At 41.7% G+C, this 25,485-nt stretch overlaps 2 protein-coding genes across 2 annotated transcripts in view; one reads left to right on the forward strand and one right to left on the reverse strand.

The window, feature by feature from the left end:
* Nucleotides 1-4,625, reverse strand: part of LOC122993811 (leucine-rich repeat and immunoglobulin-like domain-containing nogo receptor-interacting protein 3) — a 40,052-nt gene extending 35,427 nt beyond the window's left edge. Inside the window, exon 1 of the mRNA XM_044368266.1 lies at nucleotides 4,133-4,625. The gene's annotated coding sequence lies outside the window, so the exon portion shown is untranslated. The remainder of the gene's footprint in view (nucleotides 1-4,132) is intronic.
* A 1,934-nt stretch (nucleotides 4,626-6,559) lies between these two features.
* The window catches only part of LOC122993380, a 32,030-nt gene continuing 13,104 nt past the window's right edge, over nucleotides 6,560-25,485 (forward strand). The window contains exons 1-3 of the mRNA XM_044367512.1: nucleotides 6,560-6,619; nucleotides 22,536-22,547; nucleotides 23,049-23,181. Coding sequence (XP_044223447.1) covers nucleotides 6,560-6,619; nucleotides 22,536-22,547; nucleotides 23,049-23,181 — 205 coding nt within the window. The remainder of the gene's footprint in view (nucleotides 6,620-22,535; nucleotides 22,548-23,048; nucleotides 23,182-25,485) is intronic.

Consider the following 25,485-nt stretch of genomic DNA (forward strand, 5'->3'; position numbering starts at 1 on the left):
AGAGATAGTGTTCTCAGTGAATCCGTTGGGGTGGTACACATATTGCAGGGGGTCCAGTGACTCAGGTGTATTACTTTGGATGTGGGCCAGAACCACTCTCTCAAAGCACTTCAATATGATTGAAGTGAGTGCAACTGGCCTGTAGTCATTCAGACAAGTGACTAGGCTCCTTTTGGTGACTAGGATGATGGTGGTGGTTTTAAAGTACGTCGGGACTGTGGCTTGTGCAAGGGACAGGTTAAAGATGGTGGTAAAAACATCAGCCAGTTCTATCGTACATGTCTTTCGCTGTCAAAATGTGAAGAACTGTTTTGAGATTAGGCACCAGCTCCAAACTGGCCCTCAAACTGCCTTGGTCAAAAAGGGGTATGTGTTGAACTGTTGGAGGTCTCGAAGCAGGAATAGAATTTAGTAAGCTGTTCAGACAGGGAGCTGGTGGTGTTGGTTATTTCCACGGTGGTGTCATTACAGTCTGTGATCTGTTGTAGACCTTGCAACATGCACCTGGCATCAGCAGTAGAGTAGTAGTTTTCCAGCTTCTGTTTGGATTGCTGTTTTGCCTCTTTGTTTTCCGCAGTCTGGAATTCGCTGTTTTGTATTGCACCTCCCTGTCTGATCTAAATGCAAGAGAGCGAGCATGCAGCATATGTCGTTCTTGACTGTTCAACCAGGGCTTCTGGTTTGGATATTTTCTTATCTGTATGGTGGGTACTATAGTGTCAATGCAGGTACTGATGTAACCAGTAACAAATTCAGCATACTCCTCTATGTTTATAGAAGAATCCTCTTGTGTGATGCTGCATAATGCTCTCAGTATCTGGGATGTTGTTGCATACATGATCGAGCGTATTCTTGTCTCTTGTGGAGATATTCACATGCTGGTAATATTTTGGTAGCACAGCCTGTAGATTGCAGTAGTTGAAGTTTCCCGCGACGATAAAAACAGCAGGGTATGCGGTTTCCTGATGACATCATGAAGTAAAGTCAGATGGTTCTGTGTAACAAACCATCTGGCACATCAGCTTAGTGGCTTGGTGTGGAGTGAACAATGTAGTCCAGGTCCAGAGGTATAAGACCAGTGAATACTGTGTCGTGCTGCAGCCTAGTGATGTCCAACAGTGCCTGCTTGTCATAAGCCAGCAGTGTGTGACATTTATGGAGGGTACTAAAAACTAAATAAATAAAAATACAAACAAAAACTTGGCATTCAAGAGTGCCGCCTGCAAAGATGTCTGCCACAGGGGGCACCATCTTTTAAGAATCACAAGCAGATGATCATAGAGAACTCACAGGTCAGCCAAACTTATTTGGAGGCAAAAATCAATGGCAAACTGTCAATTGTAATCATCCATCACAGTTTATAGACTGACTTCCTGGTTCAACTTTGATCTAATGGAGCCAACATCCCATAATTCATGTCCACTGTATCAGCATTTATGTGAATTTTGAATGTTTATTTAAACCAGCATTAACTGATTTTTGGCCACTTGCAACAAGCTGTAAAAACAACATTTACATCATCTTTATTATCTTGTTGTGGTGAATGTTGTCTATTGACATAATCCAGCAGACACTGAGAACCATTACCACTTATTTAAAGTCATGTTTCTGTCCACCTGATGAATATAAGACCATTATTCGCTCTCCTTTTAGCTCTGTTTTGGACTCCACCAACCCCTGAGAAAACAATCTGACTCTTAAAACTGCTAAATGCTCCACTATGTTCATTAGCTGGTCCCTAACTTTGTCTGCCTGAACAGATACCTGCATCTGGAAACAAGTTTGATGAAAGCAGTGAGTCAACCAAAACACTATATTAGCGGCTGCAAAACCAGAACAATGAAGCAAGCTGAAAGGCGTTAAAATGCTCAGTAGAGGTGTGGGGAAGTGCAGATTCAGGTGATAATTCTCTATGGGATTTTCACAACAAGCAACACCTTTATCATTACACGTAATCATTTGATCCATTGTTGATGTAAAAATATTGATTGGAGCAGCTTTAAATATATGTCCATGTTCATCAAATGTTGTGTATCTCAGGCTCTACGAGGATTGTTTATGAACTCAGGGACAGGTCTTCAGAGTTCAATGTTATCATGAATATAAGACCTAACTTGTGATAAACTTTAAGAAGATGCAGCAGAAGGTTTGTCATAAGTAAATAAAACACCCTCTGCCTCCAGTGGAAATGAGTGTCTCTGCCGCTGTCTGTCTCTTTCTTCACCTTCTCTCCCCAGGGGTGGCTGCAAACTATCACTTTGCTGCTGTGTCCACTCACAGGAAAAAGACATCAGCAATCAGCACCTGTCAACACCGAGGCCAAACATTTTCACCCACATTCTTCTATTTTTTCCACCTCCTTTCAAACTCTTTCTGTCTGCCCATCTGACTCTTCACCTTCTTCCATTATCGCCACTATCTTCTTTTACTTAATTATGTCTTGCTATTTCCATCTTCCTCTCTCTGTTCATCTGTCTTCTTCCTCTTACGCTTCTACTCTATGATCCTACAGTGGCTTATTTCCAGTCTCAGACTCCATCCTTGTGTTTTTTTACACTATTTTACAGCCTTGGCAGCAGAGAGGACAGTGATGCTATGCTTCAGGTAGCTGTCACACAGCTCTGCTAAAAGGGTTGTACGGGTGGTGGGAGTGTGTGCCTGTTTTTATGTTTCTGTAGGAGTTGAACTGTTGCGGTGAAGAGGCTGTAGGGTGGGATGATTACAAATGAGGCTTAAGGAGAGTAGATAGGGAAAAAGCAACAGAGAAGGACAAGAAGACATGGGAGAAGAGTGGGGGGGTTCAGCTCTCTGGCAGATCTCTCCTCTTCCAGACGCCAACAGCAAGTTTGCCCATATGCTGGGAGCAATCTGCCTGCCAGCTCTGTCTGGGTGAGGTTTTTTTAGTTGTTTTGTTTTGACTTAGAACTTGACTGCGAACAGCGATAAAGTTAGAAGCCCAAACAAGTTAATGAGGAACAGGAAATAATGAGCTGATTGCACGATTAGGGGCACAATTCCTCCTCAATGCACTGAAAATCTGCCACAGTTATTTCATATTTACTTATCTGCTCTGCATCTAGAAAGCAGAGCAGCGTGGCTGCTCTGTCCAGGCTTCGCCGAGGTCACTTTTTGCTCAGGTTCAGGCAACCATTAGAAAATCGCCATGAAATCACCGCCCACCCTTCACTGTGATTGTTGGAAAGGCAGACAGGGAACTAGCGGGTCATGCTGTCTGGAGAGGCAGAGTCAGGTAAAGGTAATTGCTTAGCAAGAGAATGAAACCGCAGATAGGATCAGGAGGAAAGGGAGAGAAGTGACAGCCTGTAATTGGAAACAGAAAGACGGAAGATGGTGGAGAAAGAGAAAGAGGGAGAGGTGGTTTGATGGAGAGAAAGAGCGCACTACACCTCATGCAAACCTGCTGTCTTGAGGCATATGCACTCTGCCACAACGTGACACAACACATGGCCACACATGTCATGTTACCACACATGGCATCCTGCAGTGTAGGGTGCATGGGTAAGCAGAGCTATACATGTCTCAGAGCAGAGCACACAAACAAGTCCTGCCTTCAGCTTCTCTCAGCGGCCAAGTTATCTTTTCAGATTTTTTTTTTATTGTGCATAATTTATGAGCAAATAACTCATGTAAAAAGTTGATGTAATGAGCAACGTTACAGCCACAAAAACAAAGGTGATGTGATTGTTTAATTTGTCCGGCTGCGTGAAACATGACAACATTCCACCAGTGGAGGTTTACTTACATGCATCACTCTGACAGCTTACGAAACCCATTATGAAATGCCTCCAGTGGTGTACAATAATGTTATAACAAGATGTAGATGGTAAGACAGCATAACCAGGCAGACACACACATACACACACACACACACATAATCTTTCATCCTCGTCCTCCTTCTTTTGCTGCAAATATCTGAGGGCAAGTAGGGAGACTTGTCAGGGTGGGTAGTCGTCAACCCTGAAGATCTGCAAACACACACTGTTGCGTTTCTTGTGATTCAATGCTCCTTTGGTAAAAACGCAGAAACAATTGAGGATAAAATGTTCATGCTTCTGTGTGTGTGTGTGTGTGTGTGTGTGTGTGTGTGTGTGTGCATGTAGTATAAACATACCCAGGACTGAACTGTGGTCCCTGATGCCTCCTCATCTGTCCAGCTGTGTGCGTATGTGAATGTATTTTCCTTCCTCCGTCTCTCTTGGTCCACAACTTGCCGACACTGCTCCACACGTGCCGCCCCTGCGCTCCTCAGGTCTCCTTCAGTCTCTTTCTGTCTCACACTCAGACCCTGGCATCAGCAGCTGTACCAAACCTGCCACTCACCCCCCTCTTCCACCTCTCCTCCCTCCCCCCCTTCGGCAGGCTCGTGTGTACACACCTCCTTTCACTCCTGGTTGGTTATTGTCCCCAAAAAATGATCCAGGCATTCACAGGAGGGGAGGGGGAAGGGGGGGAGGGGGCTCGAGTGAGATTTTCCTCTCCTTGAGACAGTGTTCCTCAGCAGGTCAGGGCTCCCTCCATCTCCCCCGGCGTGGAGCTGGGATTATGAGAGAGGAGAGGGAGGATGGGGAAGGAGCGTGCTGTTGCTGTAGCTGTTGCCTCTGCCTCCTTCAGTATGAGCACCTCTCTCTCGCTTAGCATGCTTTTCATCTCTTTCTCTCTCTCTCTCCCTCCCTCACTCTTTATCTCTCACTACCCACCCACAATCCCTCCCTCCCTTTTCTCAGTCACTGCCTATCTGCCGCTGCTCCGGCTGTTTGGATTCACAATTCACTGTGCTGCCGGGTTTACGGCTTAGGGAGTCTCTCCAAACATCCAGTCAGGAAGAAAAACGAAGAGATCTGAGAACAGGGATTAGGGAACGGAAAAACAGGAGAGAAGGAGATAATTGAATTTTAAGACAGGAAGAGATGACAATAAATAAGTAAAATAGAATTTAACAAATTAAATAAAAAGAGACATTACATTTGAGTCACAGAGCTAAGAAATAGATTCTCTACAAGGTAATTTCCTGACGTTCTTTGTAGCAGCACAAAAAAAAAAAAAAAAAGTTAAACCCCTTTCCTAAATTGCAACAGATATGATGAATGCCCCTGCTAGTCATGAAACGGTATTAAAAATTTAATTATCATTTATATCTGTTAACATTGCTCTCCATTTCATACACAAAAAAGCTGTTTATGTTTATATTTTATCGTGTCATACCTGGCTACCTAGAAATCAAGTCGCAATGGGTGAAAAATCGTACAGCGGATGGAAATTCTTTATGTCAGGATTGTTAGACGAGTCTTTGAGGATTCTGGAAATACCTTCAGAACAATGCTACGCAGTTTTAAACATTAAACCCTCTTAGTTTTTCAAAGATTGTTGGGGATTTAGATTTAAAAAAAAACTGATCATTAACTGTGTGACTCAAATGTAATGATAACACACAAGAGACACAACTGGGGGCTAAAAGAGACAGAATGAAAAAAAACTCTGTCTCTGTGTTTTGTTTTGGGTTTTTTTTGGAGAAAATAAAGAGCTAAATTGGATCTTGTAAATTGTCTTCTGCAGCATCCCAAATGGCACCAAACTGTTCCTGATATAGTGTGTGAGTATAAAATCAAAAAGGGGATTTAGGTTCCAAAAATTACTCTTTGGGAATGTCATTCTTCCAGTGGGTTTATTCTGTTTAATCACCTCCCCCATTTCGCCAGAGGCATGCAGAGAGAGGGAGTGAAAGAGAGAGAGAGAGAAAATAGACATTTTTATTGTTCGGCCCTGTTTCCTTGTCAGGGTGAATCAGATCACAGGGAACTGAGATTCAAACACACACACACACACACACACACACAGAAACACACACACAGAAACACACTCTTCTAGCCTGACTGACTGCCCCTGAGGTCAGTTAACAGCTCATCGCAAGAAAGGAGAAGTCTGGCCTGCGACCCACGAGGTCAGGGGTTCAGCATGTCATGAATCCTGGTGGAGGTCAGGTCCAGCAAACACCTAACACTCCAACCTCTGAACCAATCTGACCCTCCCACCCAGACACACACATAAACATAACATATCACATGTATTTTCCAATGCTAAAGTCTTAATGCAGCTCTCATATTCTCACATTAAAGACACTCCATCCAAAATTGACCTTTTGAATAAAAGACGTTGTAGGGAGGGAAGTTGGAGCAGATAGTTGAGCATAGAAAGCACAAGACTTAGACATCAGTGACTGGTCTGTCTGCCCTGTGTCCCACTTGTTGTTGGGTTTTGGCTAACAACATGGTTTTGGTTAAAAGATGAGTTCACTTTTTTTTTTTCCTTCACCTCAAACAATACTGACATGGCCATATGTGCATTGAAAGGTTCATTGGTTGCTATAATTGTTCCTGCTCTACATACTGGCTGCAAAGAAATCTCTTCCGAAAGGAATTTCATTGTAAGTGATGGAGGACAAAATCCACAGTCCTCGTTCAGTGTAAAAATGTACTGTGAAGTTCATCTGAAGCTCACATGAGGCTTCAGCTGTCCAGTTTAGAAAACAGACTATATAAAGATGGATGTAGCGACGTGTGACATCACCCACTGGCTTTCCCAGAGCCGGGGAGTGCAGCAGGTGAGTGAACTGTCAATCATGCCTGTCAATCAGTGCCCACACGGCAGACATCAAAGCCTTGTATAAGTCTTCAAATCTTATTAACGGAGCAATAATTTCCAAAATGACCATCACACTTATTAGAGGACCCAAATTTAGTAATTGGGACCATAATGACTCACCAAAAAAAAAGACTTATTTCTAGAGAGAAGAGTTGATGCATTTTGAATTGGGGTCTACTGGAGGCTTGGATTTTTTGGAGCCAGCATCTAACAGCCGTAAGTAGCATTAAGGTACTTCTGTATTGGCTTCAGCCTCAAGCTGTGATAGTTGATGCTTGGTTTAGGCAAATGAAATGGTTATCTTCCACAGTTCCAGTCTTTTTAGCATGGCATTGTCTTGCTGAGCCACAGTGGCGAGATACTAACACAAAGTGGAAATTGATACTAGAAAGACATTTGGAATTATAGGGAAAGAGATGATAAAGATGATGATAAGAGATGATAAGATAAATTATGGTTAAGGTATGATTAGGGTTAGGAAGATAAAACACTTTGCTTGTCTAATATGGATGTAATCTCTAGGTATACTGGGTTGAAAGATCATGCTTCAGTTGCATGATCAGAGGAGAAAAAGGGGGCTTGCTGTTAATAAATAAAAATGAATTGTCTATATGTAGATGCATGGAAGCTGAAAAGTTTGATACCGCAACAGGAGGAAATAAGAGGTTTAGGTATGTTCTTTATCTTACCACTAAGATGAGCCTCACTGCATTACACTGAGAAACAAGACAAAGGTGCACAAAATCTGTCCATTGTCCTGTCAATTAGAAGTGGTTTATCTACAGGTAAATCTACTGCGGCAGCAACTGTCACGACCGAGTCAGATTAAGGTCTCTCTAATCTGATGACAGCCAGTGAAACCATTGTGCTTTAACTGAGTGGCGCATATCTAGCAGACTTGCTTGTGGCTCCTTCTGTTCAAGACATGGAGAGGGTCCAGAGTTTTTGGCTGCAGTACTACAGTATTTTAAGAAATGAGGTGGTGCAAAAGTTTTTATGTGCTTCTAAACTAATAAATGGAAGACAACCTGTAACATAATTTGCTGCAACATTTGGTATCCAGGCCATTTTTTTATTGCTTCAGACATTATTGATGGTATGCCATCTGAGTGCAGCACCAGAGGAGCAGGTGGTGTTTTTCCACTGCCGTGTACTTTATGAACAACCTTTACAAAAGGTTAAACAGAGTATCAAAGAACAAACAAATAAATAAATGACTAAACTGCTCTGGTAAACCACATGTATGAATTTAAAAATAATACTTTACATTACTTTAAATTGTCTTTTATGTGTTACATATTGAAGATGAAGTGTTTATTCCCATTCCCCTTCTACTACAAGGTCATGAAATAATTTCCATCACTCAGCTCCACTGACGATTCTGGCATTTTGTTTAATTTCTCTACCTTGATACCCATGGCAAAGATATCCTTGTGGGTGTACAATGACTGCATGCACAAGATGTCTTCACAGTGGGTGCAGAGCATGAAGATTAAACCGGCGTGGGTCACACACAGCAGCCAAGTGACAGTCTTCTTTCTCAAAGCTCCACTTTTGGGAGGGCTTTCATTTGCACTGACATTTAGGACAGAATAGGATGACATTTGAGTTGTGACTGTATGTGGGATGTGGGTCACACATAAATATATCAGATGGCTTGGATGGAATATTGCCTGAACTAACTGGTACAAATCATACGCATTAAGGAGATCCGACTATGAATATATACAGCCAAATACAGGAAAACGTATGTGATAAATGGGGAATTTTTCATTATCTTTAAACCCTACAGGGTTTTCATTTAGTTATGGGAATGATTCATGCTCACACTTACCTTTCCTTGTCACCTTATGCTTAAGTACCTCAAGATATGCAAATTAATTCCATAATAAGAGCAAGTTCTCAGCGATGAAACAGGAAATTTGATTTAAACATGCATACATCATTTTTTTTTCTTCGCTTTAGCCTACGCGCTTTCTCTCAGCGGCTGTGTCATGAAACTAATCACAGCCATGTTCATTACTGTTTTGTTTGGCAACTTCTCTGCATTTCAGCGCATTCAAAAGGGAGACAGTCAAGAGCCAAGTGGAATTACATCTCTGACCGTGGTCGCACTCACAAAAATACCTCATGCTTCTCATATGACCTCAGCTATTTCCCATCAAGTAACTCTATACTGAGGATGTCACAGTCTGAAACTCCAAAACATAAAGCTGTTATAAACTGAGCTGTCGTATGTTCAGCCAATACATTTACGCAAGTAGCAAATGAAATCTGTCTAATCACGAGGAAACTGTTCATATTTTACTGGTATTTACTGTAATAAGTTGGCAGAATTTTTTCTAACTTTCAAAGTAACATAAAACATAGTCCGTTACACTGACTATGAGAGCTGAAAAATGATAAATGTATGCAATATGTTGATGTAATTCTCCTGAAGGGTACCTAAAATAAAGTCAGATAAAATAAGGTCTTAATTTAGATTTGTGTTTATTGGTGCTTGATTGAGAAAGGTTTCTTTCTCTGTGGCCCAGACAGAAACACTTCTGCGTCTGACAATAATAAACTGACTGCCCTGTGGCTCAGTCCGTGGTCTCAGATAGAGCAGCTTATTCACAGCTCTCTCTACCTGAGCTGCCCATGACATGTCAGGTAATAAGTTTGTTTTCAGTGCAGCCCCAAACAAAATGGATAAAAAAAAAGAAAGAACTTCTTATCCTCTCCTGTTTGCTCTCTCCATCTTTTTCTTTCTCCTCCTCTCGCTACGTGGCTCAGAGAAAAGATCACTGATGACACATTCATTAGTGGTGATATTAGGGAAGAGAGAAATAGCAGTTAGTTGTGATGCTAACTATATTGGCAATGAAACATGGTTATCTCTTTTGCTCTGTGTGTGTGTGCGTGTGCGTGTGCCTGTGCCTGTGCATGTGTGTGTGCGTGTGCGTGTGCGTGTGTGTGAGCGTGTGTGTGTAAGTGAGAGTCTTATCAGTGGAAACAGACCCGGACGTGAGCGGGGTGGTGAGCAGGAGCAGGATGTGGCGGGAGCAATGGAGGGGTGGGGTGGAAAAGCAACAGTGAAATTGAAGGATAAGAAAAGAAATAGGAGACTGGAAGCAGGCAGAGATGGAGAGATGGATGATAGACACATGGAGGATATCAAAAAGATAATGTGTTGTGAACGAGGAGAGTGCAAAAGATAAAGGACAAAAATAAAAAAGGAGGAGAGTGGAAGAGAAATGGGACATGATCTGGGTGGAAAGTGGGAACAGAGGGAGGGATTGGGAAGAGGAGGAGAACAGAAGTTGGTTGGGGGAGAAGATGAGGTGATAAGGAGGACTGGACAGGTGAGGGTCAACAGACATCAGAAATGAGGTTTTTGATGGACTGATCTCCTGTGCAGGTGCCTCAAGGGTGGAGCAGATGCTACTAGTCTCTCATTTTTGCCTCCTGTCCAGAGTATTGCCATGTTGCTTTAGATTGGCCTGTTGGCTGTAATGTATAGTACAATGTCTTCATGTCTTATGAAAATGGGTATACGACGATGATGGCTGCCTGGAATCATCAGGAAAGATTAAGGAAATGGAGCATCACAATGTCTCCACAGCATGTACAACGCATCCCTTCATTAACCACGCTTATGCTTATTGTGACAGGAAGTGTCTCTCTGATGCAGTATTTCTCCTTCATCATCATCTGTGACATAATTTGCTCATCACACAGCGCAGTTTGTATATGTATATGTATTCCTGCTACCTCATTTCCCACAAAATAGAAACTGGAAATGTTGCAGTTCTGTACCAGTCGAACAGGTTCATGATTTGTGTTTGTACATGATGTAAAAACAGCCTGAAGCCAGAAACATGCTTCTGTTTCTGCCAGTCAGAAAACATTTGAGAGCATTGTGCGCCGAGAATTGTTTTGATCCAACAACCAGAGTGAAAAAAAAAGCCTTTCTATCTTGTTCAGGTGCTGAGTCCAAAAGACTGTAACTGTGATTTATATCTCCCAGTCGACTCGCAACATCTTCTTCTGCTCCCAATTAAATGTTCTCTCTATTACATGAAAAATAGCCTGAAGTTTTGAGAACAAATTGGCTTGTCATCCAACGGATCAGGTGTGTCGGGAAGAAATAAACAGAAATAGGTGTTGTTACGATATACTGGATAAGTGCACACGAGCCTGACTCAAAATAATAGTAATACCGCCCAGATTAGTTGAGAGTCTGCCAACATGCTTGCATGTAGCACTGTCAAGCGCCATATATTCAAACAATGCAGACAATTTATTTTTCTACTACTACAATTTGTTAAAGGGTAAGTCTGGTTATTTTCTGTATTTTTCTTTTTGTCAACAAATCTCAGGTGCAGAGTCAAACCAACAGTGATGTTGAGGTTGTGCTACATATCACAACCTTTTGACTCCGTGCTTGGATACTTTGGTTTTGGACACACGCACAATACTTGTGAGTAGGATGAGTTCATTGTTGTTTTGGCTCTGCACATCAGATTTGTTGACTATTTTTTGAATAAGAAAAATACAGAAAATCGCCAGATATATCCTTTAGAATATCTGAAACGTGTTTGGTCCTTTTTCTTTTTCAGATTTTATGCATGAAAAATGATGTATGTATGAAAGGTGCCATACAAATAAATGTTATTATTACAGCGGTGTGTTCCCGTTGCTTCTATGATGCATACCATGTGATCACACATCCCTGGTTTTATACTGGTGTGGGACCCTTGTTGCATTGTTGTCGTCATTCACCTTGTTCTCTCCCCATGTTTCCAGTCTATCTCAAAAAAGGCAAAAGTGGCTTTAGAAAGTTTATCATTATTATTACAGAATATTAAAAAGAAATACAGACGTAGAAAGTCTTCTTCAGAACTAAAGCTGTTTACAACATGCAGTTCTCTGCAAGCAAATATGATCTATGGTTACCTAAAAACCTGTTCCCAGTATCCTAGTGTATAAATGTTGTTGTATCTTTGCATAAGCACGTTTCAGCCTTTCACACACTGGCTTACAGCTTCACCACAGGCAGGATTGTGGATTCACATGTGACTGCTGTAGGTGTTTCTCTTACCTCCACAGCAACAGCTCTGTCATACCAACCAGCAGCCACGAGCAATAAAAACACTTAGAACTGGATGTAAATCGTTAGCGTTGCACCGACACAAAACGTGTTTTTCTCAGCGATACCATCAGCGAGAAAGTGGCATCATCAGCGTTTTGCCCTACAAACACTCCGCAGCTATGCGATGCCCTTAAGGCACGACAAACACACATTGCCTGGCTCAGAAGTCACAGCAGGCAGCGCGTGTGTGAAGTCCAACCGAAAGTCACAACAAAAGCTTGGACATAAAAAGGGAGGTGAAGGCTGGAGAGATGAAAAGGAGTGTCAAAAATGTTTTAAAAGTGAGTGGGACACAACTGAGAGGGACCGAAATACAGCATATTTAAGAGGAGATTTATAGAAATATAGAAAAAGGAGATTAAGAATAATCATATCTAGAGGGGAAAGACAGATAGAGTCTGCGCCTGATAGAGATAGCTGCAGATAGAAAAATGATAGAGATGGAGGGAGAGATTGTGTGTTTGTGTGTGTGTGTGCCTGCATTTGTGTGTAAAAAATGGAAACAACCCTGCGAGGTGGGGAGAGATGGAGTGAGTGCGAATTAAGAGATATGGAGATATGACAGGAGAGGCCTGCGAAAATCAATACAGCTATGACTGGAGAGAGATAATGTGGATTGAGGGAGAACTCGGGCAGGGGAGGAGAGAGAACGGTGACAATAAAGCTGAAAGAAGGGCAAAGGAGGCAGAGGTAAGGAGCGAGTGATAAGGAGAAAGAGCGAGAGAAAGAGGGTGTGATGAATATAAGCAAGAGAGAGCAAGATGATGTGAGAGGAGCTGTTGTTTGTCCTCAGGCTGCTCTCTTCAAGGAAGGACAAGGATGTGGGGGTGGTTAGCAACATTTACTGACACAAACTGGGAGCGTGCGTGTTCATTTTTCACAGCAACCAGCCACCAATAACATTATATAAGAATGATCAAAACAGAAGAAACCATGGCAACTGTAATCCAACAGCCACTAGCTTCACATAGACAGAGCACACAATATCAGGTGTGACAGTAGCAATTACAGATGCTAAATGTCTTTTCACCTATCAAAAAAGAAAAAAAAAAAATCCACACCTGATATTATTTTTTACCACAAGGAGAGAAGAGCTCACAGCCTAACAGGGAAGAGATGTTTTTGTTATCGTGCCACCGCAGACCAGAGGGCTCTCGGTCAGAAAATTCCTGACGGGAGCCCCAGACAGTGATGGGGCGTAGCTTCTGGGAGATGAGCGTATTTCAGGCCTAAAACAGGGGCATGATAGACAGAAGATCAGGGCATCTGGGTCATAGTACCAAATGACCCTCGCTTCCAAAAAACTCAGGCACAAGCCTCCAACGGCTGTTTAGGATCCCCAGCTTAGGAGAGGATGAGGGGGGATAAATGAGGTAGCTCCAGAGAATGCCGGTTCACTAGCTACAGCTTAAAAGCTCATTTACATCTGTTTCACAATCACACAGGGCTAAACTGGGCCTTGGATGGCCTAAATACCAGTAACCACACCTGTCTTTATTCTTCGACCCACAGACCACCAGACTCTCAGGCCATCGTGTCTGACCACTGATTGTTTGCTCGGAGGAGAGTCTGTGAATTCATAGCAGGTTACTGTATGTCTGAAGCTACTGATGGAGGTCTGCTTTGTCTGAAAGCAACAGGCTGTACGAGCCACATGTCTGCATACTGAAGTTATGATTTTACAATTTACTATAATTATAGTAAATTGTATAGTAATGCACCACATTAAAATGTTTACATGCTTGATTATAGATCATTTGCATTTCTGTCTTTTTACATGTCTGTAGTTTCCACCTGTTTTATGGAACTATGATGCTTGATGTGGATTCTGGTGTCAGTGAAGTCCTGTTTAATTAGTACCTGTTCTTATTACTAAAGACAACACTATTTACAAGTGTCCTCCATCACTGAAAGATATAAGGACTAATCACTTTTTAATGGCCACCTGGAGGCAACATTTATATCACCTTTTGAGTTGATACAATAAATCTGTTAGCATTACACATCCAGCCATCACAGTGTGACAGTGAGCCAGCATGCACAACACCAGGACCCTGAAACTGAAGCAGCCAAACGGAATTCAGCCATCAATAATTTGATTATTTACATCTGTGCATTTCCTACTGACATGTCAAAATATATGCTATATTGCTGTACAGCAATAAGCTGAGCTTCATGTTGTATTTTACAACATCAGCTCATAGTGCTTTGCATTAAGATAAAACCGCAGTGCAAAATAAAACAAAACTAGATGAAATGATGACAATAATATCAAATGCCATTAAAAATATATTGTGTGACTGTGAAGTAGATAAAACACGCAGCATCGCTCAGAAAAGAAGAGGCTACTGAGTCATCCTAGTTTATGGAGATGTTTACTAAACTATTTAACAAAATAGGATTTTAGTTATTATGATGAATAACCTTAAAATCTCACAATCCTGGTCTTTGAGGCCCATACACACCCCTAGTACACCCACACACAGGTGCTTTCAGTCATTTTGTCTGATTAGACCTCCACTCAAGAGAGTACAGACTGCTTTTGATTGACATCTGCCTCACTTCAGTTTTGTTGAACTTGCTACAGCGTGACAATTTACACCTTTATCGTTATTCTTAGAGATTGGTGACATCAAGTAACTCCCAGCGTCGCTCCAGCAGCAGAGGTCTAATCAGCCAGAGTTATTAAACACCTGGTGTGCAGGAGCTTTAATGCTGCATCACTGTGAAGTGGTTCAGCTTTCTGAATTTGAATTTGGTTGTAACACCCCCGTTTTTTCGTTCTCACAATTTTCTTGTGTAAATATCATCTGAAATCACCAACAGTCAACCACAAATTATTGCCACATTACATAATTATAGCAGTACTGAGGTATCTGATGATATTTCTTTTTGTCAGTGTTGCCCTGCCCTTCTTGTCAACTAGAAAGAGGATGAACGAGTGAATGCATTAATGAATGAACACAAGAGTCCAGGAGATTTAAAAGCTCAGAGAAGGAAAGAAAAGCTTGACTGCTTCTTGATTTCATTGTCGACTCTAATGGTCAGGAGTCCTGTGGGGACCCGAGGGCCCTCGCACTAAAATAAGGAAATATCAGCTTGAAAATGGAGTCAGCTCGCAGACCCAGTGAGGCCTTTTATGTGATAATTAAAACTTAACTATCAAATCTGAAAATCACTTGAGGCCAGTGCAGAGAGGAGAGCAGGAGAGTGCTGTCAGATGTGTGCTTAGATTTCATCAGCTGGACACACGTGGAGCCAAAGGAGAGTTAATCTAGTGTCCGTCTCAACTTTCACATCTCAATTCTCCAGCTTGTGATACCTCATTGACACCAAACAATTGCTGTCATGGTGTGTGGATTGCATCACCTGCTGATATAATATCATTATCAGAAATGTGGCGGAAATTAACAGAAGGCAGAAGGCATCCATGTGTTTCCATTCAGAGTCAATAACAGGGTATCTGGCATAGTTGCTCATGCAATATCCCATCACAAAGTCAAACTGGACCATATGGGTTACTGTATTGGCAAAATTCTGGATGTCTATCCAAGCATTTAATTGCCGTATGTTGTCTTTCTGTGCTTGGATTGGGATTGCAATAAAAATAATGGTGCTGAGGATGTGTCACAGCCATGGACTGTATATAAAGATGGACATAGTGGGGTGTGATGTCACCCACTGGTTTGCATTAGAGCCGGTTTGAATCCCAGTGTTGCTGCTTATGCATTCTTTTCAGTAACTTAGTATTTCTGGAGAAAAGTTGACGCTTTTTGAATGGGAGTCAGTTGGAGCCAGTGGCTGTGATAGGTGCTGCTTGGTCACAGCACTTGATCACATTTTCTTTGTTAAATCTCAGTGTTTTATTGAGGTATAATTCGTTAATATGAGTAGTTTACCATGAATTCACAGACACATCATCATCCATTTATCCCGTGCAGGGTCACGGGGGCTGGAGTCTGTCCCAGCTCACACAGGGTGAGAGGCAGGACACACCCTGAACAGGTTCCCAGTCTGTACCTGTGACATGTAAACAGACCACCATTCACATTCACACCTATATGCACAACGTTTATCATATGTTCAAATAAACCTCATGATTTTAAAATGGAGATTATATTATGGAAGATGGAAATGATGTTTATTTGTACAAAAAACAATACATGACAATATAAGAAAACACCTCAATAATGAGCTGCCAAATAATTGAAACAAATTAGTTTATCAGTGAATTTTAACTAGTCTGATGTTACTTGACTCTATTGTCAGCCGTCCATGTTTTCTATTAATTTCACAATAGGTTTGATTGTGCCTGTGGGTTCTCAGGTGTGCTTTGTATCTATTGTGTGTCTGGTGTCGAACTGTATTTATGAATATGATCATACTGTGAAGACAATGGAGCGATTGTTGAACAGTCGCTCTCTCCCCGCTGTTATAAGAGCTGTTCTCATATTTCATGATACCAACTTCACTGGATGAAAAGCTGCCAGCACATAAATATAATCTTTGCTTTTCTTCACACGCTTTAAACTTCATTTTTCTATTCATAAAAAGACACACATGACGCACAATCGTTTATGCACATTTTCATCTTCATTGCTTTCCTTTTCCTGTCCCTCATAATGTCTCCAATAGATGGGAGCGGAGCCTGGAGATGAGTCCTCGTACACAGTGGCTGGAGATGAAATGAAAGAAAGATGAGTCAATTAAAGGGAAGCAACAAGAATAATGTCTTTTGACGTGTGGAATGAAGTGTGAGGATCACATATTGTCACTGCAGACACAGAAACACAAAAATATAATTATGGACGTGCATCTCTGCAGTGTGTTACATACTCTGAGGCTTGTGTGTTTCTGTGTGTGTGTGTGTGTGTGTGTGTGCGTCTGATGATCTTTGAAAATGGTTTGTGACATGTGGAAAGCCAGAGGACACAACACTGAATCACATTGGTTGCTCCTCATATTAGATTCTCTTGTTTTCCTTTTTCACATGGACAAGACACATCTCATACCTGAGGCGGCTCTCACCTTCCTGTTGTTGTGGGGTTTCATTTTCTCACAGCATCGATCTGATTTGAACCACAGAAGTGTGTGGAAGGAGGAAGCGAGAGAAGGAGAGAGAGAGAAAAAGAGAGAGAGAGAGAGCGAGAGAGAGTGGGAGAGTTGTTGATTTTCTTTGAGTCTGAGAGTGTTGAAGCATTATCTGCTTTTTAGAGAGTGTTGTTGTTCAGAAGCAGCCGGCTGGAGAGCCCTGCCTGCTGTACCTAATCGGAACCAAGAGTGTGACGCCCTGATTAAAAACCCAATGAAAGAATGCACACACACACACACACACACACACACACACACACACACACACACACACACACACACACACACACAGACACACACACACACATCATCCTGTTTCCATCAATTCAGAGGACATTACATTGACTTACATTAATTTCATGGAGACTTATCATAACCTTAACCATAACCACTACTCTCCAACCCACTTCCTAACTTTAATATAACCCTAAACTAACCTTAACTTTACAGCAAGTCTTCACCCTAAAATTAATGATTTTTGTTAAGGGGACTTGCTTTTTGTCCCCACAACATGAGGAATAACTGGACAACACACGCACACACGCGCGCACACACACACACACACACACACACACCATTCATGGCACATCTTTCTCAAATTCCAAACCTTTTCTAGGTTCATTCACACACTTTGATGAAAGCACATTATTTTGGAGTTGCACAGAAAAGGCTTTGCTGTACCACAACAAAATTAAAGTGTAATCAGAAGTGCATGTGTGTGTGTTCTGCTAGATTAAAAAAAAAGAATTTTATGCTCTAGGAACCATTTTGAAAGTATGTAGAATGAAGAATTAGGTACAATCTACCATTGTGAAAGGTGACACAGAGACATGTTGCTGGTTTGTATCCCATGTTTGAGTGGCTAAAAAAATCTTTGTGGCTCAGATGGACAACAAATAATGGCGAACAAAACACTTTTACAGTTTCCTACAGTTTCCTATAATTTCCTAGAAAAGAACTCATCAGTGTTGTTTCCAGAAGCAGCAGGCAGCTGTTTTCAGTGAGAGCGTTATGATAAAGCTCTGTAGGCTACTCGCCCACCACCTGATGGCAAGCAGAAAAAGTTAGCAACAAGCTGGTGTGGAAAGTGGAGCATTTAGCAGCTAAAGGGCCAGATTTTTTTTTTCTCAGGAGTTGGTGGAGACAGCTAAAACAGTGAAAATTGGACTTGCTAATGTTGCTCTGTGTCTGCTGAGTGTGTAAATAGGCTGTTTGCTAACACAGCAGGATATGGCTAGCATACTCCTGGCTGTGTCTGAAATCACTCCCTATTTACTACATAGTGCACATTTACCTTCCACTATTTTATTTGAGTGTCCAAATTCTGAGTGTCTAAACCTGTCCATGGCATGTACACTACTTTCAATCCCACTATGCAATGTGTTGTATTTACATGCAAACATGACTGTTGTGCAACTCTACAGCTGTAAGTGATCATGCAAAATGATGATGACTGGTGAGTATCTAAGTTATATTGTTTTTTTGGTCCAGCACCTGTTTGAATGAGATGTTAATGAGATGTGCACGTCTACTACACTTTTGTATGACTAGAGAGTATCTGAAATCTCTATTTGCTGCTCACTTTTTTTAATAACAGAAAATAACATTTAATATGTAGAAACAAAATCAATTTACAGTTTGTGCTGGCAAATCTTATGTGTAGACAGATTTGCTGCTCACTATTGAGTATCTATTATACTTTGAGTGGTAAATAAGGGATTTAGGACACATCCCAAGTCTCTCTATAACATGTTGCTGTGTTTACAGTTTGTTGTCCCGTCCCCAAGTGACCAAAAAGAATCATCACCACCAACTAAAGTGAAATATGCGTCTCATATGTGTCTTTATGTGTCTGTAGTGGTTTCCAGGAAACTTCTTGGGAAATTAATAAGAAATTATGGACCCATAAATGTCGCAGTTGATGTTCTCAAAAATAAAACTTGGTGGCTGACAGACAGTGACTAAGGCTGTATTGGGCAGTTGTGACGATGAAGCAGATGTTGCTTCCAAGCTCAGTATAATTTTCCTGGATGAATAAAGGTTTAACAAATGCCAACCACAGACTGTATCTATGATGGCAACACACACACACACAGACACACACACACACACACACACACACACACACACAATGGCTGTGGATGTAAGTACATCTAGTAGCCTGTTAGCGAAGGACTAGGCAGTTATTAATCTTTCACCTTCATCACTCTGGTACCTCTCTCTCTGTTTCAGTATATCCCTCCTTCCCCGCGCTAACCTTTCATTCTCTGCCCTCCTCCCAGTTTTGCAGCTCTCAACCCTGTGGTCATGAGTGCTGAGTGGTTATGTATGCATAAAAAGAGAAGGGGGAGGAGAGGAAGAATTTTAATTAATTTCCCTGTCTATATCTCCCTGCATCCACCTGCTCTATAGTCCTAGCAGGCAGAATGTAACCTGGAGTCAAGCCCAAGCCTCCATGACTGGAGAATTGCAATTATTTCTTCAATGCCCTTATCACACCTCATAACCACATCCATCCACCCAAACGCTCTTTTTTAAAGCATTCATCCAGAAATGGAGGGCTGAGTATAGATACTCTTTTTCATCAAACCTTCAGCTTAAAACTTCCACAAGTACATATTTCCACAGCTCAGCATTATCCAATGTCCCGACATCCTCCTCTTAGCCACCCAACAACCAAACAACAAGATATGTTGTTTGTCCATGCCCTCTAGAACGAGACATTTAAGAGTTTTCTGATCTGAAATCATTTTTGACACCCACAGTGATAGGATTACATAGTTTGTCTGTGCCTTCCAAAATCATTACAAAACACACATACACACACACATTGAAAAATAAATCTGTTTTATGACCTGACAATACTATGGTTAAGGTTTGGTTTGGGCAGAAACAAAAGCTGGTTAGAGTTAGGGTTAGGGTTAAAGGAAATATCATAGTTTTGGTTAAATTTACTACTTTAGGGGACCTTACAGTAATAACCACTTATTTAAGGTCAGGAAACGACTGTGGACATGGTTAAAAGAAACCCACATCAAGTAGAAATTGCTGCAAAAGTAAGGCTGCATCCAAAATTCCATACTAATATGCTATTTAGTACATTAAAACAGTATGTGAGATTTTTTAGTATGTCCGAAACCTTAGTATGAAACCAATAGTACGTGAATTGCATACTATTCACAGGGAAGTATTACAGTATGCAAGAACTGGACACTACGCTGGTGTAAATATCCCACAATACAATGCACTAGTGACAACAACAACAACATAAAATACAATGGCAGACAGTGATCAAGACAGCTCTGGTGTAACATCAATAATGCTTCAATGTAAGTAAGGTGTCACTTTGCTAGACGTAATATATATTTTAAATTAGTTCAGACTTTATGAGTGGCACGGGCTACCATAGTTACGCGTCTCCAACCGGCAACGAGGCTCTCAGGAAGTGGTATGATAATTACAGCTCAGTGCGTCCAAAAGGATACATACTACTGTTTATTCACACAAAAGTATGTTGGATAATAGTACACATATTGGGTATGTAGTGCATGGTATGCGATTACGGATGCAGCATAAGTCTTTACTCAACTCTTCCACCCACACTTTCCAGACAGTGCGAGGACTCTCCCACCTTTACACCTCCACTTCTGCCCTGTATTGACCTTTTTCTACTTTGCCAGAAACCACCAGCTGAATATAACTAAGGTGTGCATTATCCAACACGGACATATTGGCACATTTCTCCTCAAAAAGAAGTAGAAATATTTTCTCTCATTAACTGACTTCCTCTTTTGCTGCTGCCCCACTTCCCGTCCTTGTGCTGCCTTTCCTCTCCCGTGATGTCCGATCTGCATGAGGGGAGAAAAGAAAACACATTAATCACCAGTGGTACTACTCACAACTCCCTTGACAGTCTCTGAAAAAAACACATACACACAAACATTAAAAATACCAAATCTCACACGGCCCAACGCTCCCCAAGCCCTCAGAAAGGCAGTACAGTTCCTTGCTGTTTAAGCTCTCAGGGCATCTCACAGGGTTTAGAGAAGGAAAGCTTGGAGCCAGGTTGGTTGGAAGAGGTCAGGGAGAAGGGCACGGAGGGAAATGAGCATAAAAAGAAGAAAAGATCCTGGAAAGGAGGGAAGTGAAAGGTGGGGATTGGAGCAGCAAAGGGAGAGATTAACTGTCCTGACAGAGGGAGATCTAAATGAGAATATATAAAGCGTGAAGTTAAGGAGGATTGACAAGTGAGTGGGTGAAAGTGAAGGGAAAATGGAGGCTCTGGTAGAAATACAGTATGAAATTGGTTGCATTTGGAGACACGATGGTGGGGAGGCCAGAAAATGAAAGGATTGTGCAAAGAGGATAAGGCAGAGGGAAGGTGGGAGACTGTTGAGACTTTTGGTGGTTACCTCCGTTCACCTCAGTCAGAAAAATATATCTTCTGCTAAAGGCAACAACACACCCACGTGCTCTCGCTCTTTCACTGTCTTACACACATAATTAGACACAAACGTGAGTTAGGATGATGATCCTTGAACCCCTTGACTCCGACATGGAGCTCGTGCCACCACACTTTCTCTCTCTGTCTTTGTCTCTCTCTGTCCTCGCTCTATAGCTGAAGTGAAATCAGGCCTGAAACACAGAGATTATTCCAGCACACTGCAGTTTATTACACCAGAGCCACGCTCTGCTGCAGATGTATCCAGTGAAGAGCATGACCAACACACCGCACAGAGCCTCGTCACTTGTATCATTGTTGTTTATCCTTTGGTAATGATTTTATATAAAGATTTTGGAGTAGAAGGCTAATCCTAGGTAGCTGGGGCCCCTGGCCAAGTTAAGAGCCAGTAATCCTACGGCTAGCATACTTTTCCATAAACAGAGACAGGTAGTAACAGCTGGCACAATGTGCATCTCAATGCACTATGAACTCTCTGATGTGATGTAGTGCGGCATTTTAGCTTCTATGCACTTTAAATAGCCTGCTGCACCCATGTAGTGTGCAGCTATGGCATGTACGGCTTAAAGAAGACACCAAAGAATATGTATGCGGAAATCTGTAGTTTATTAATAGCACTCAGAACCATAAAAGGATTACTCCAGCTTTTAAATGGGACATGTTATGCACATTTCCTGATCTATATTTTATTCTGGGGTTCTACTGGAATATCTTTGCATGATTTACAGTTCAACAAACTCCTTATTTATCTTATACTGACCCTTTATGCAGCCCCTCAGTTCAGCCACTGTCTGAAACAGGTCGTTTTAGCTTCTGTCTCTTTAAGGCCCCCTCCTGATGAGCCTGCTCTGTTCTAATTGGCCAGCTTCCAAAAGTTGTCTTGAGACAGACTTCTGGTGGGAGGCTACGCAAACAAATAGTAGTAGTAGGTAATTCAAAAGCTAACCGAGAGATGATCACTCTGACATCGTCAGGGTTATTTTTACAGTATTGACGGAGCTCCTCCAGAACGACAGAAGACTTACTTTGCGAGACAGCTGGATTCGCAAGATCATGACATCATGAGATCATGCGAAAATCCATCTTGTCAGGCTACAAGTTATGCGCTTGTGTCTGAACCACCGATGGTTCAGACCAATCAGCGTCCTATGAGAATTCTCATATGATCTCGTGATCCTGCAAATCCAGCTGCCTCACAAGGTAAGACGGTGGACAGTGATAGACAGATGGTTCATCCAATCACCTGCCAAGTATCTTTTGAGCCTGCCTGCCAATTTCTGAGGACGACCTCTCCGCTAGTTCTGTGCAACAAGCCATCTGGCGTCAGGTTAACAGAAGACATTATACAACCATTTTCATAGGCTGAGTTTTACTAACCATGACTAATAAACCAAATTTGACATGTAAAAATGGTGGAGTGCCCTTTTAATATGATATTTACCATCAGTGTAACTATGACAACTAACAGGTTTTGTGGTGTAGCATCAGTATAGGCTTAATTTCATTGTCAGTGTCTTCTACAGATGCTCATTTCCTCTCTCTGAGTGTACCAATATGTATTCACATTCAAGTGTGTGTGTGTGTGTGCATGTGTGTGCGCGTGTGTGTGTGTGTGTTCAGCTAATGCCACCAGGCAGCCTAACTGAAAGAGACAAAAAATGTGTTATCCTTTTAGGTGCCTTGATGTGTATGTCTCTGTAGTCAGTGTGTGTGTACAGGGATTCACAAGGGTGTGTGCGTGGAAACAACGATGTGTGCAGTGATGCATGGCTCATCCTTCGTCTGTGCAGGACATCTGATAATAAGCCAATCACCGGAGAGCTGATGGAGAGGGGTGAGTGATGAGAGCACTATCTCCCCGCGGAGAATGAGATAGATGATGTGTGCTGATGCTGGCTGGGCTGCTTTCGCCTGGCATGACCACCTAACACCTGAGGCCAGGGCCACGCCAGCTACAGCGAGCCACAGCTGATGCAGGCCTCATTGTTATAGAGGGCACATACACAATGAATTATTGCCTCAGCATAAGTCTCGCGAAAGTGATGTCGGAAAAAACACTGTTCTTTTATTGCATCATGTCTGCAGAAAGGATTATAGTTTTGGCACAAGTTGTGCAAATTCTGAGCTCTGTTTACACTCACAGTAGGCACCAATTATGTTGTGATATATTAAGAAATTAACAAGCGCTTGGTCAAGCGTCATGGCATCTAATGCATACAGAGAAGAAAAGAAAACATTGATAAATGAGGCCTGGGTTAACATTAATTACTGCACTCTAACTGCACTGAGAAAATAAATGTTAATCTTATTTTACTTTGGCACCTAGCGTGGGACTCCTACGCACAGCTGAAATGGAAACAGTCTTGGACTATTATTGTGAGGCATACATTGATCACCCTCTTATCACCAGCTGCAGGTCCACATAAACAGAAACACACAATCAAGCAGACATCCCATTATATATACAGCACACAAGCACATCTGCTACAGTACAAGCAGCCTGTCACACATCTCCCCCAGTATTGATCTCATATTGATTGTTATTTTTCACTGCTGTTCTGTGGCTCACTGGGTTGTATATCTGGCTTCCTGGATTCCTGTAAATACCAAATACACCTAAATAAAAACACAACTCTGAGTACTGAAGACGCAAAAAAGGATATGAATAATCACTTGACTTTCTAGATGATCTGTGATGGCATTACAACGTCATAATCATGCAAATAGCCTGGGGCGGGTGAATCAAAGCAGGCGGCAGTGAATCCCTCTCATCTATGCAGCCATTCACACATGCAAAAAAAAAATACACTCAGCTGAACAACGAATTAAAATTTGGCTGCAAGCATCCTTGTTCCCTGCTCCATGTTCAAAAATTACTGCTGGGTCCAGTGTTTTAGAGAGAATTCTCATCACTGCATACAAATATGCACAGGCGTGTACAATGTGCACATTACACTCAACGAACAGGCAATAAGAAATCTGCCGTCAGGTGCCAGCAAACACACAGCGGGCATAACAATCACATATGTGAGCCTGCATGTGAAATCAGAGGGGTTTGTCTGAGTGCCTGCAGTGGTGAGATAAACAAAAACCAAGGCTTTCTCATTCGTCAGTGTGTGTGCATCCATGTCTGTGTGTGTGTGTGTGTCTGAATCTCTACTTCACCTTCCAGGACAATTCAAGCCTGAAGGCGACCAGGGGCACAGTTCAGTTCAATAATCATACACTTACTGCCATCTTTCCCTCCATAGTTCCTCTGTCTCCTGCTCTGGCTCCCTCATTTCACAGCCCATAAATACAAACTGACCCCAGTGATAAAGCAGCAAGATGGAAAAAGTGGGAGGAAAAAATCTGTTTTGTATTCGTGTGAGTCTCCTATAATGTGAACTATGTTGTGTTTCAACTAAATAATATCTTTGACAGACTGGTTGAGCCACCAGCAAGTTAACTACTTGCTACTTACATTTTAGTGCTTTCACAGTACAAAAGATAAATACTATAGTGTATATGAAAGAGTAATTCTACACTTGTCACTGCTTTGAAGTGGGCAGAGCTCATTGGTAAAAAATGTGATGTCACATACTTCAGTGCACCAATCAGATTTTAGCAATATTTGCATCCACATCCAATGACAGAGGTGGTTGTTTGATTGTCTTGCCAGGTCACTGTCAATCAAATCGGATCAAATCACAACCACACAGTCCTAATGATGCAGATTAGTTGAGTTTTTGACTATTAAAGGAATATTACAAAATTTTGGAAACTATTCTCTTCCTTAGCTAGAACTAGATGACAGGATACTGTTCTCATCGCTGTACAGTAGATCTGAAGCTGTGCCACATTTCTTACATTGGATATGTAATGGGATATCTTCACAATATGAACAGCAGGAATAATTAAAGCAACCAGTGGTTCAATGTACAAATAGGTGTGAAAAAATCTGAAGCTATCCTTTTAAAATCCAACTGAAATTACATTGCCTTTTTTTCTACCACAGCAAATACATCTGTTCTGTAAATCACATGTCCTGTGTTCTTCTTTGAGAAAAAAATCCGAAACCAAAAGGGAGACATTTATATTTTGGATTCTTTGATTTCATGATTGTGCCCCCTAGTTTTGCATTATTTTGATTAAATAT

The sequence above is a fragment of the Thunnus albacares genome, chromosome 12, assembly GCF_914725855.1.
Source record: "Thunnus albacares chromosome 12, fThuAlb1.1, whole genome shotgun sequence".
In the NCBI taxonomy this organism is placed as follows: Eukaryota; Metazoa; Chordata; class Actinopteri; order Scombriformes; family Scombridae; genus Thunnus; species Thunnus albacares.